Source organism: Lissotriton vulgaris, chromosome 6 (assembly GCF_964263255.1).
Source record: "Lissotriton vulgaris chromosome 6, aLisVul1.2, whole genome shotgun sequence".
In the NCBI taxonomy this organism is placed as follows: Eukaryota; Metazoa; Chordata; class Amphibia; order Caudata; family Salamandridae; genus Lissotriton; species Lissotriton vulgaris.
In genome coordinates, this window is record NC_141694.1 from 1,156,812,706 (window position 1) to 1,156,825,514 (window position 12,809).

General features: G+C 46.4%; 1 protein-coding gene across 1 annotated transcript in view; it reads right to left on the reverse strand.

Annotated features, from left to right (window-relative positions):
* Window positions 1-12,809, reverse strand: part of LOC147708561 (chitin synthase chs-2-like) — a 709,679-nt gene that overhangs the window by 649,913 nt on the left and 46,957 nt on the right. The window contains exon 2 of the mRNA XM_086925750.1: window positions 311-449. Coding sequence (XP_086781876.1) covers window positions 311-449 — 139 coding nt within the window. The remainder of the gene's footprint in view (window positions 1-310; window positions 450-12,809) is intronic.

Genomic DNA, 12,809 nt, shown 5'->3' on the forward strand with positions numbered 1-12,809 from the left:
GTTAATACTGATATTTTAAAAATGGCCAAGGGAAGGTAAATCAAAAATGTCACTGGTGCACACTTTTACCATAGTTAGTGAGGATATATCAATATTAAATATTGAATATACATGTGATTTGACCCCAGAATCCCCTCTACTGATGATGTATGTGAACATGAGAGGCAAAGAATAAGGCAAGTTGTTTATTTATTAGAATGTTCAATTTGTCCTTCAAATTAGTTATTGACCTAAATATGCCATGTGAGTCAAGGTCATTTCTGTGGCATCACATTTGTTAGTCTTTTGTTCAGAGTCATCAAAAACTCACCTTACTAAAAAAGCCAAAGGCACACACCAAAACTCCAAGGAAGACACCTAACAGGGTGTTAAAGAATCGAGGGCACCGGCTTCTTTCCTCTTCATTGTCCACTGGTTTCAACAGGAATGGGTCCCAGGTTCTTCTGAATCTGCATTTAACAAATGGTAAAGTCTGTGTAAGAAATGTTATCTGTCTTCATGCACCCTTAGGTTCTATTTCCTTTTTTGACCCCTTCATTTTTTCCTTGGTTTGCTGCTTGAAGCCTGAAGTCCACGTTCCAGGCACTAGTTGTGCTGTTTTAAATGGCGCTCCCCTTACTTCCCATTCAGTGATTGCTAATGTGGCATTCCTGATAATATTTTATATAATAAGGTTAACGCTGGATGGCAAATATTAATAATCAACACAAGATAAGGCCAGGGTACATGCTACACCTATCCTGTTGTGCACGGTATGGGAAAGGTGGTTTTGAAGTAAGATATTTTCCCCCTCAAATCTGGCTTGCGATTTTGTGTTTGCACTTAGCTTCTAGTTTACCTGTATCACCAGCGGGACCTATGTTGAAAAATGTAATTTTGTGCTCAATTTATATTTCCTGCCGGTTCCTGCTATTTAGTTTGAAATGTATATGTAATTTTATTTTAAATATGTAATGTAATGTAATGTATATGTTCTTGTAAAGCGCACTGCTGACCTGAGGCCTCGTGGCGCTGTAGACCGCTGGGGAACCCGTCCTGGCTATCCCTGTGAGATGGTCCCTACTGGGTATCTCCAAGGTGAAACCAGGCATCCCCGGCGAATGTGGGGGGCCGTTGTAGAGATGAGGCAAGCTAATGCCCAGAGTTGCAGAGTGTGATCCCTGGTTAGAGTAGGCACAGAGGTGAGAATTATCGAGTCCGCTGACCCTGGTCCACGACCCTGCCGCTTCGGGAATTGAACCCTGGTCCCGGGCCGTTCTCTGCTTCCGGGTCTGCCGCCTCTAACCAGTGAGCCACCCACACCATCCCAGGAGAGGAATCGGACTTCAATTTTCGAGAAAGATATTACTGGTTTACTATGTCACAGTTTATCAATCCACAGATGAATTTAAGAATAATCCATGGAAAATAATTGTGTTGTACAGAAGAACCTTGCAGGCTGTCTATTCTGCCTCACACTTCAATTGTTTCTAGGATAATAGACAATATGGGGGTGAAAAGTTCCTGAGCCTTCCTGAAACTGTTATCAAGTTGTGAAAAGGAACGAACACTCACCTCTGTTCATACTTAATCCCTCACTTGAGTCTGTGTATGCACATGCGCACTTCAAGGGTCTCTGCCTCTTGTTTATAAGCATATCTGTGTTACATAGGTAAAGTATACTGTAGCTTTATAGGCTTGTAAACTGCTGTTGAGGGCTATAACAGTTGTTAAAAGCCCTGAACCAGCAGCGAGGGCCTCCAGAAAAGGATGAGGGCCTTTAACAACAGGTAGAGTCAGAGGCTTAAGGGCGGACGCCACTGGGTAGTTATAGTTAGGACCACATTTCCATAGGAATATTTTTTGGGGTTAATGCTGCCATTTGATGAATCTTCACAAAACTTCCATACATTTTTTTACACAGACTGAGCTCCTTCCTCGAAAATTTTGGGGTAATGCATAAAACAGGGGCCGAGAAAAAGGGGGTACCCAAAATTGATCAGCAAATGGCTGATAATTACACAAAATTTGGCAGAAAGCTAAATCTTGGTACAGAAAGCATGCTTTCTGTAATCTTGTGTAAATCCGTTCAGTAGTTTTCTAGAGAAATTAAGTTGCAAAACGTATTTATATTATACTGCAGAGGATCCCCTGGTTGAGCAAATCAAAAGATAAGATCAAATTATCTGCCACCATATCAACAAAGAATTGGCGGACAACATTTTAGGACTTGGGAACTCAGTCCCCTGTCCTGTACAAAGATTTTAAAACACATCTAGGAGGGCAGCCATTAAATGTGATGAGTGATGTAATATGTGGGGTATAAGCAGTGCATGGTGAGTATTCCAGTGATGGTTACTTCAGAGCTGGAGTTACAGTTACCTATGTTAACTATAACTGGTAATTCCAGGCATTTCCTTTAGTTTAAAGTATAATGTTGCAACTGACATTGTCATCTAACTATAACTGCCACTTTAACCTTTGTTTTGTTATGTGAAATTCTAGGGTTTTTTCATGAAAGCCACTGTCAAAATACAAAAAGCAGGCCTAATGGTTTTTTAATGGGTCTTTTCAATGTCTGTCAATTAATATTTAAATAAAGCATTTGTAGTCAAAATTAACACTAAACAGGTGTTAGAGGCTGTCCTTTGCACTCCTCAAACCTCATAATCTATACTACTATTATAAAGAGAGAACTTGCACCTTTAGGCACGGTAAACTCAGGAACCACAGCGCCAATCTACACACCCGATACACTGTTGAAATCGGCAGGGTGTGTAGATGGTCATAGGCTTTAAAAAGTTAAAAAATAAAGGTTATATAAAAAGTTACATTTTTACAAAAAGTAGTTCCCCCAAAGTAGCGCCGGCTGCGACTGTGCGTCGTCACGTCAGGAGCAGGGGAGGAGCAGCGTCCCAGGATCGGCGGACATGGCTCGCAGGGGAGGAGCGGTGAAGTGAGGCCAGCGGCGGAGCAGAGAGGCGGATATGGCACGGGGAGGAGCGGCGGCGGACAGGTGGTGAGTGGCAGAGCGGCGGAGCAGAGAAATTTGGACCGGCGGTGTGAGCAGCAGAGGCAAGGTAAGAATCCGGGGCAACCAGGGTCGGGGCGGGCGGGCGGGGCACTGGCTGCTGGGGAATGTCAGGGCAGGCGGGGGTAGGGGAAGCCAGCATTTCAGGTTTGCGTGCTCTCCCAACCCGGCCCCCGCCCGCCACAACATTGTCCGGGACACAGACAATGTCGTGGCGGGCGGGGGCCTGGGCGGGAGAGCACGCAAACCTGAAATGCAGCCCCCAGCCCCCTTCTACCCCAGGCAACGCTGGGGCGGGCTGCTAGTGCATCCATAAAACCAACCACATAGAGTTCCTGCATTTCCCAACTGAAGAGCAAAAGCTCCAGCTTTGGGAATACTCAAAATGTAATGAAACCTGCCTGGGGTTATGTTCAATGGACCCAGGAATTACAAAGTTATTTGTTTAGTATGTCTGGGGCGCTGCTGCACTGCTGCACTTCTGCAGCCCCCCAATACAGTTTTGTAACATAATAGTGGTTGCCCTGGCCAAATTGGGTGACCATAATGGAGGGAAAAATAAATGCAGATTTGCTCTTGAAGGGCATTTTGAGGCGCTCTAGTCCAGAAGCAGTGAAGACTAAGGGGCTCATTATGATGGCAGGAGGATTGCCACCACCGGCCCGGTGGTGGCAATCCTCCCGCCATCACATTGTGATTCACCCACCCCCAAATTAGGATAGTGATGGGAATCACATTGGTTCGGCGGCAGACGGAAAATCCATCCGCCATGGTCCCACAAGGTGGTCCTTTTCTGCCCGCCTTGCTGAACCTGAAACTAGGGCATCATTGTAGCGGTGCCGTGCAAGCACTGCCGTAGTGATTAGCATGGGCCCTTCCGCCTGTCTTTTTGCGGTGGGAATCCCGCCACAAAAAGACAGGTGGAGAGTGGCTTTGGGGACTGGGGGGTGCACATGGGTTACCCATGGTACCCCTCTCCATTTCCATGGACAAGGTGGCTGGCACCGTGCGGTGCCTGCCACATTGTGCAGGAAAATGCACAACATGGCCATTTGACATTACGACGGGTGCTGCAGCAATGTTAAATTGCCAGATGGAACCGCCACAGTGGCAGTCGCATCATTATCAGGGGTGCGAGACTGCCGCATGACAGGCGAGCGGTCACGTTACTACTAGGATGGCGGGGGGACTTCAGTCCGCCAGCCATCCGAATGGTCCCCTAAATGAGCAACTCCAGCTGCTCATTTATTATTGCCTCTTTTTTTTAAAATATAGATGCCCTTGACTTACTTGGGGCACACACAACTTTTGTTTGTATGTTGGAAGCTGCAGGTGTAGCCTGATTCCCTCTGCGATTCCCACCAGCTCTCTGGCCAGCACCCATTGTGCGTGCTGGTCACTTTTTTTGTTGGTGCCCACCTGGACCACCTGCATCTCTAAAATATTTTGAGAGCTCTGTGGGGAGCCGCAAGTCCTCTGTTGTCCCTGTTTGCTCCATAAGCAGCATCCATCCCGGGTGCTGGCAGAAGCTGGAAACAAGTATGCTCCTGCCCTTTGTAGCACAGTTTAACTCTTTCTCTACACCTCAAAGGGTACTGCTTTGACTTCTACTGGGTGGACCCTTGTGCCTGGACAAATCTATGTCTGAATCATCTCACATGTGCAAATGTTTTTATTCATTCCAGGTTGGCTTGGATGGTAATTTACCAAACCAAAGCTGAAATACAGTGCCTGGAGTGATAAAAGGCATTTGTCATTTTTCAGCTCAACGTGGATGGCATTAGCTAATCCTATGCTTAAAGGCTTCGCTGCAAAAATGGTTAAAGACTTTGTAATTTTTCTAGCTCAGCATGGGTGGCACTATGCTAAACCTATGCTTAATCTCTGCTAGATAAACAAAAATATGAGGTGAGCAGTTTTGAAGTGTTGATTGTGTTGTAGAGTGTTCTATATAAAGGAGCTGCTATCCAAATTGGGAACTCCTCAGTTCCCTACTTCCTTTTTAACATACTTTTTTTAGGCACTCTACACCTGAACAATACAAATATGTTGTGTATATTTTATGCTCGGGTAAAAAAGTGTGCTCAGCTAGCGGAATTTGTGGATTTCAGGACTCCGCTTTCCGCAGAGAATATGGAGTTCCCAGAAAAATCAGCATTCCTCCTCCTAGTGGAATTTATTATTGTTTGGCGCACTCGAGCCATGGTTTTGCAGATGCTGGTGAGCATGATGAAGCTGGCGTTTGAGAGCGACAATGAGATTTGCCAGCTGCCCGCGAGTGGCAGCTAGACTTGCTGACCGGGTGCGAGCACTTGCTTTAGGCAATGCCTGCGACATCTGGTGCCTTCTTTCTGAAGATGCCGAACATCAAAAACTTATCGTGAACTGCCTCATTTAGCAGGTCTGCCCACTTGCGGAATTCTGTGGAGTTTTGCCAAGTTTTTGAGATGCTCCGTAGAATTCCGTGCATCAGAACTCTGCTGTTTCAAAAAAGTGCCCCAATGAATCTTGTTGTGCATGGAACATTTTAGGGTGATATGTGACATGGCCGACGAGAAAAAGAGGGGGTCAGAAAAGTGTGTTTCCCATGTTAATTCCAGTATGACCTGTAGTCAAAGCTGCAGCCCGGAGCACTGGACAGAATTACACCAAATTTGGGAGAAAGGAATATTTAGTTATGCAGATCACACTTTCAGTTATTTGGTGTGAATCCATTCAGTAGTTGTTGGGAAATTTAAGAAAATAGTTAGTGATATCTGTGGCCATGAATATTTTGCAACAATTTCACGATTAATCGCATATGCGCACACCAACAGGAATGCCGTGATTGACAGGCCACAACCTGAGCAGAGAGTAGCAACCACCATTTTAGAAAATGAGACATGGTCCAGAGGGTGAACAATTACCACAAAAGTGGTGTAAGGGAAGTCTATTACACGGCAGAACGGCTATGTGGGTATGGGCTTAGGGAAGAGGCAACTTGTGAGCGATGCCAAGCACCGACTGCGGATTTCATACACCTAGCTTCGACCTGCCCGGGTATGTTTGCATACTGGGAAGATATATTCAGGGAATTGGGGAGGATAGTGGAGGTGGAACTGGCCCCGGACCCCACAATAGCTTTACTAGGGTACTCCAAAAAACTGCCCAAGGCGATACGCAGGCTTGTGGATATGGGACTGCTACTAGCGAAAAGGGTGGTGGCGCTATGCTGGATGAAGGGACTGGTACCAACAGTAAAAAGATGGTCACATGATATGCTATACTGCTGTACGCAGACGGAGAATAATGGTGAATTGCTTCCCCCCGTAGCAGACCTAAGAATTTTTGGGGACTGTACATGACATATAAACAAAGGGACGCCGGGGAGGCGAGCGAAGCTACAGAGGCGCACACAGGAGAAATAGGCATGAGTGCTGGAGAGATGGTAGAGGGTTAAGACGACAGATATTGGGGTATGACACCTGACATTAGAAAATGGGAGCATCAGTCCTCGGAGGTACGTACGAATGATGAGGGAAAGTGTCTTGACGGTAGCAGACGGGTAGCACTGACGGTACACAGGGTGATACACTGCGTTTCCACTCCTAGTAGTTCAGCAGAGCACTGGAATCGGAGGGAACTACCCCAAGGGTAAGCTAGAATACAACGGGGGAACATTGAGAGTGAATGAGTAGAAAATGGTGGAAGTCGCTGCCTGCCCAAATTGGGGTTTTGGCTAAAAATCTGTGTGACCAAGCGATACATGGGCGTGTTTTACAGAAGGGACTGCAAAAGTGTGCCACCTCGCATGTGAGTTGATGTGTTATTATGCAATAAAACTGTATTGATAAAAAACAAAGTGGTATAAGGGGTCAGGGTAGAGGTATCCTGACCTCATATTTGACATATAGAAGTGTTAGTAAGACAACCTATGTGCCAAAAATATTTTCTTTTCAATGACAATATTTGCTAAGTCATTGTGACCATCGGTGTGGCCCCCTGTGTAACATCACAATGAATGAGGGTCATGGAAGCACCCACAGACTGACTCCTATTCACATGCACCCACTAATAAATCCTCTCAGACTCAAGTGCCCACTCAGAGACTCATACAGTAAGTCACAGACCCATTCGGAGACTCATGCACCCAATGACTGACCCACAGACAGGCTCAAGCATCCCCCTCACAGGCCCACAATGACTTATGCACCTGCTCACAAGCCTACTCAGAGACTTATGCCCCATCCACAAACCCTCACGTCTAACTTACTGATACACTCAGACAGTGATGCAGCCACTCACAGAGTCACTCATATTCACATACGCCCAGTGACAGAGTCACTCAGGGACTCATGCACTTTATCAGAGACGAACTCAGACCCATTCAGAGGGTCATTATCATAAACCCAGTCAGAGACCAATTCAAAAAGTCCTACACCAATCCAATCAAAAAATTCTTTATTTTGGTCATTTAGACCATAAAAGATACAGTACAAAGACACAATGATAAAACTAACTATTATAAACACATTTCATAGAATTCATACAATTGATTTCCCAAATAATCAAGGCATAAAAGGGATTAAAAACAGTTTGCAGCATTGTCCAACCATTAGAGGATTTTTTTCTTCCTTATCTGCCAGATAGCCATTAAAAATGTAGCAACCGCAAACACAATATGGGGCAGAGTGCTGGTTTTCAGTACTCTGTACGCATGCAAATAATTCTTGAATCCCTGATTTCTGCAAAGCGGCGCCAACCAATATTTTCTGAATTTGTTATAGGCAGGGCAGACAAACATTATGTGAATTTCATCTTCCTCAAAAGTGTTACAGCATGGACAAGTTTTGTCATTACCCTTTAGCCATTTACAAGTGAAGGTTCTGATGGGCAAGGAGCCTAGCCTCCATTGTACAAACAATTTTCTCGCTAAAATGGGAAAGATAAAATCCATAAAACTTTCAAATTCGTAGGAATTTTGGGATTTCAGGAAACGGTCTGTTAGAGTGCCACTATTTTGTGCAGACAACAGCAGCGCTAGTCTTTTTTCTTTATGAGTTTGGACCAGACTTTTGCGGGAAACCCTTCGACAGCCTTGTTCAGGATCCTCCCATAACTCGGACAAGTTCATGGAATACAGTTCTTTTTTTAAAAAGCAAGCCAGGGGATTCTGTTACGTTGGTTCAGGTTCATGACATGGATAAGGTCTTGCCTGTAATGAACAAGTTCATTAGTAGACCAAAGCCTATGCCAGAACCTCAATGGCTTTGACTCTAGCTCCTCAGCGATAGAAGGGAGGCCCATGTTTCATCTTAGGGGCAAGAGCGGTGTGCCTCGAGGGAGGGCCAGGAGGCGTCTGAGAAAGTTATTTTCCACCCTTGTCTGCTTTATACCCCCATAATTCACTCCCATAGGTTGCGTCCGCCTTGGCTTGGGTTTTGTACGTTTCAACTGCCGGACTAATAGGCTTGTAGGTTGAGGTGTTTACAGCCTTCAAGATAGCGCCCGGGAGCTGAGACAACTTAAGCCGAGATCTTACTATCTGGGGGTCCCAGGATAAGTTTTCCTGTAGCGTTACCCCCAAGTACAGAAAAGTTGTTACCCTCTCAAGGCTGGCTGTACCCAAGGTGGGGTTGGGTCTGGCTTTTTTGGGTGGATTAAATATCATGAATTTGGTCTTTTCTGTATTGATCTCTAGACCATGTTGTCTACAGAAAAGACCAAATCCATCCAAAATCCTTTGAATCCCCATCGGGGATTTGGAAAGCAGGAGGGTGTCATCGGCAATCATAATAGCCAGCACCCTCCTGCCTGCCAGACATGGGGCGTCATTGTCCTTAACATTACCCAGGTGGGATATAACACTGTTGATAAAAAGGCAAAACAGGGTCGGCGCCAGGACGCAACCCTGCCTCACCCCCCTATGAACAGGGAACCTTGATGACAGGGCACCATCCCTCCCGCACCTGACCTGCGCATAATTATTGTTGTGGAGCCTAATTATAATGTTTAGTAATTGAGCGGGTACCCCCAGCTTCTTCAGGACCTCCCACAGTTTCTTGCGTGGGACCAGGTCGAAGGCTGACTTCAGGTCCACGAACCTATGTGGGTAAAAACCTAGGACATCAGCAAGGTTGAGAGACCAATTAACATAAATCAGTGGGTGCAAAGGAAGAACGAAAAAATTAACTTGTATACAAAAATGTATTTAATAAGGGTTAAATAAAAATCATATAGAAAAGCAAACTATATGATCAGGTAAAAAATACAGTTCATTAAAAACAAACAACACATATCATAATGCAATACAGTTCCTAAAAATCATATACATGGTAAAAAACAATACATTCATCTACTTCAGTGACATTGGAATACAATTGTGAGAGTTGTCTCTACCCAGTCTAACAGGTGGTTCAGGACAAGGCGAGCGAATAGCTTTTGGGGGACGTCTATAAGGCTGATCGGCCTGTAGTTGGCTGGGAGCAGAGGAGAGCCCTTCTTATATATAGGCACGATCTCCGCCCCCAGCCATGTACAGGGGATCTCCATACCTCCTAGGATGGCATTGAAAAGGATGAGGAGGTACGGGCCCCAGATCTCAGGATGGTGTCTGAAAAGTTGGCTGGGAGCAGAGGAGAGCCCTTCTTATATATAGGCACGATCTCTGCCCCCAGCCAAGTACAGGGGATCTCCATACCTCCTAGGATGGCATTGAAAAGGATGAGGAGGTACGGGCCCCAGATCTCAGGATGGTGTCTGAAAAGAACCCCAGGTAGTCTGTGTAGCCCAGGGGCCTTCCCCATCGCCAGTCTCTCTTTTGCGCTCACCACCTCGCCAAGGGTGAATTCCAGGCCAGCTTCAGGAGAAGCAGAGTCCTCGAGCGCCCCATCGATAGCTAGTGAGGTGGTGTCTTGATAAAGTGCCCCAAAATGGGCCTCCCAAACAGAGGAGGCAATATTGGGCTCCACTGCTGCTTTGGCTTCTCCTGTGCCAGTGTTCACCAGGGACCAGAATTTCCTAGAGTCTTTTACTTCTAAAGCATTAGAAAGGTCATGCCATCGGTTCCAGTCCCACACCGACCTAGCCGTAGCCATTGCCGCTTTGTAGTCCCTCCTAAGTCCAGCAACCTTAACCTTAATAGAGCCTGCTTTTATTGTAGCAATTAGCTCAGCCTTGATCTTCTTGCAAGAGGAGTTGTGCCAAGTTGGGGTTCGAGTCTTTTTCCTGCGTGTTGCTACCACTGGTTAGAAGACGTCAGCAAGACCACCCACTAGTTCAGCGTGAATTTGAGCCAATTCCTTGTTATAGTCTGCAGGTCTAGGTTGTTCAATTAGATCGTCCACTTCTTTAAACCTAGGGAGTGCTATTTCATATATTTTGTTCATGCTACCTTCCACATTTAACAGCTTCCCCCATTTTACTCGGCGCCTGTTTAATGTGAGAACCAAGTTCCCAGGGTCATCGCTAGAAATAGAAGCTGACGACCCAGCTACAGGTGCGGGGTGTTGCATCTCCAGTAGGAGCGCATTGTGGTCACTATCTATTCTAGGTACCACCCTGAAGTCCTGGACTTTGGGCCACATGCTAGTGTCTATAAAAATGTAATCTAGCCTCGACTCATGGTCCTTCCTATTGAAGGTACACAATGAGGGGGTGTGGGACGGAGTACGTCCGTTGCAGGCCCTTATTGCGAAATTTAAAGTAAGGGACATGATTTGTACTGCAAGCGGGGACCAGGATTTAGGGTGGGGGGATAGGCATGGTGGAACTCCCCAGAAATCGTCCTCAGTAGTGAGGGCGCCCTCCTTTAATCCTTCTAGGGGTTCAAAGTGGCAATTGAAGTCCCCACCCATCACTATCTTACGGTCACCTGACAATTGACCCAGAAAGGATGATAGGTCTTCAAGAGTGGGTGATTCCATGGCCACAGCAACTGGGCGAGAGTATACATTAATAATTGCCAGAGTTGTTGGGCCAGGCCACCTGAGCAGCACACACTGGATGTCCTGCGAAAACATAGGTATATTTTCCGCATAGCAACCAATGTGACTAGCTACCCAAATCGCCAAACCACCCGAAGGCCTCCCCTTGCCACTCCACCTGGCCGGGATTTCAAAAATTTCATAACCCGTTCTACTCAGGGGTTCCCTCACCCACGTCTCCTGGAAGAGGCAGACATCACTGCCTCCTATCAAGAGATCCCAGTCAGTTGTGTGTACCTTGTTTACAATCCCCGCCACGTTCCATGAGAGGACCTTCAAACATTGAGTGCAAGCCCTAGTTCCTGCCCCGTCAGATGTATTAGGTGCAATATCCATAAGTGGATCAACAGTTTCTGGGACAGTTAGGGCAGCTAGTGTGGGGATCGGAGCACACATGGGTACAGATATTGAATTGGTACCCGGCGTGCCCTGGGATAAAGTGGCTACTTAGCCCCTCGGGCTTTCAGAAGTTAAACTGCTCCTTAGGGGGGGTTCCAGTTTCCGGGTGGTAATCTCACAAGCAGCTCTCACCATCCCCTTGCTTGCATATTCATTGACAGTATTTTGATATACCTGTTGGAAGGCGCCCTTTTGTGCTCAATCGACATGATCAAGGCAGGAAAATCTGTTTGGATGCATGAAGTTACCATAAGTGGGGAAAACATTATGCTTGGGCCTGTATCATGAGCCATCCACTGCAAAGCCCACTCTAGTCCAGCCATCGTCCCTCCTCATGGTTGAGTTACGTGCATTTGGATAAAAGTATGAGAGGGGGACCAATTCAATAGAGGTATTGCCTACGCTGCCAAGCCAATTACAAATATAAGGGGCAACCTGTGGGCTCCTAAAGCTGACAATTATACAGTCCCCCACACATTTCTTGGAGGTGAACTCGATCCATGGGACCCTTCTGACCATAAGAACATCTCCTTTTAAATTAGGTGGGAGTGGCCTATGGATATTTAACCAACTGATTACCTTGTTGCGTAGGGAATCTTGCGGTTCCGTTACGCCACCGGTAAGCTCTGGTATCCCCATCAGGATAACGGTATAGGCACTGCCTCAGGGGGCAAATTTACTGCCCTACGCCTGGTGTTAGGGCTAGTAGGGCAGTTAGTTGCCCCATTAGTTGGTCTCTCCTGACTAGATTGATTTGATGGAGCAGGTTGTTTTGACCTCCTGGGAGCAGGTACCGGGGGCCTCATCCTTTGGGATACTAGTGGTACAGGTTGGGGGACTGGTACAATGCTATTGTTGTAGGATTCCCCTGACTGGGCTAATGGTACATTTAGAGCTTGGGTGGTTGTGGCAGAAGAAGAATGAATCATCCCAGCACTAGACCCAGGAGCCCTTTGTGGATTTACTCTTAACCCAGAATCAACACCATTATTCGTACTCAGTTTTTCTATGGCTGTCAGTCTGGCCTCTATTGAGTCCAGTTTGACGGACAGTGGATTCAAGAGACTTTTAAAGATATCTGTGAGTGAACTAATAAGGAAGTCTGTGGTATTGGAGGGGACCCCGCCGAAGATGAAAGGCCCAGTATGCACAGGTAGGGATGAGGCAGATGGGGAGCTAGATGTTTCCATCCCATTTCTCGTGGGTGATGCACCAGGAGAGGCCACATTATCTGCATTATCAGCATGAGTGGGCATTATTAGATCAACCTTAGCCCTTTTACCACCTTTAGACATCCTTGATCTCTTCCTTTTGAACGCAAGATCCCCTCTACTGCTCAGATGTTCTGTTAATGCTACTACAGGGCCCTCCCCCTGGGCCTCAGACTGTGCCAACTCAGCGTTAGGAGAGAGCTCTACAACCCCGGACAAGCGTAA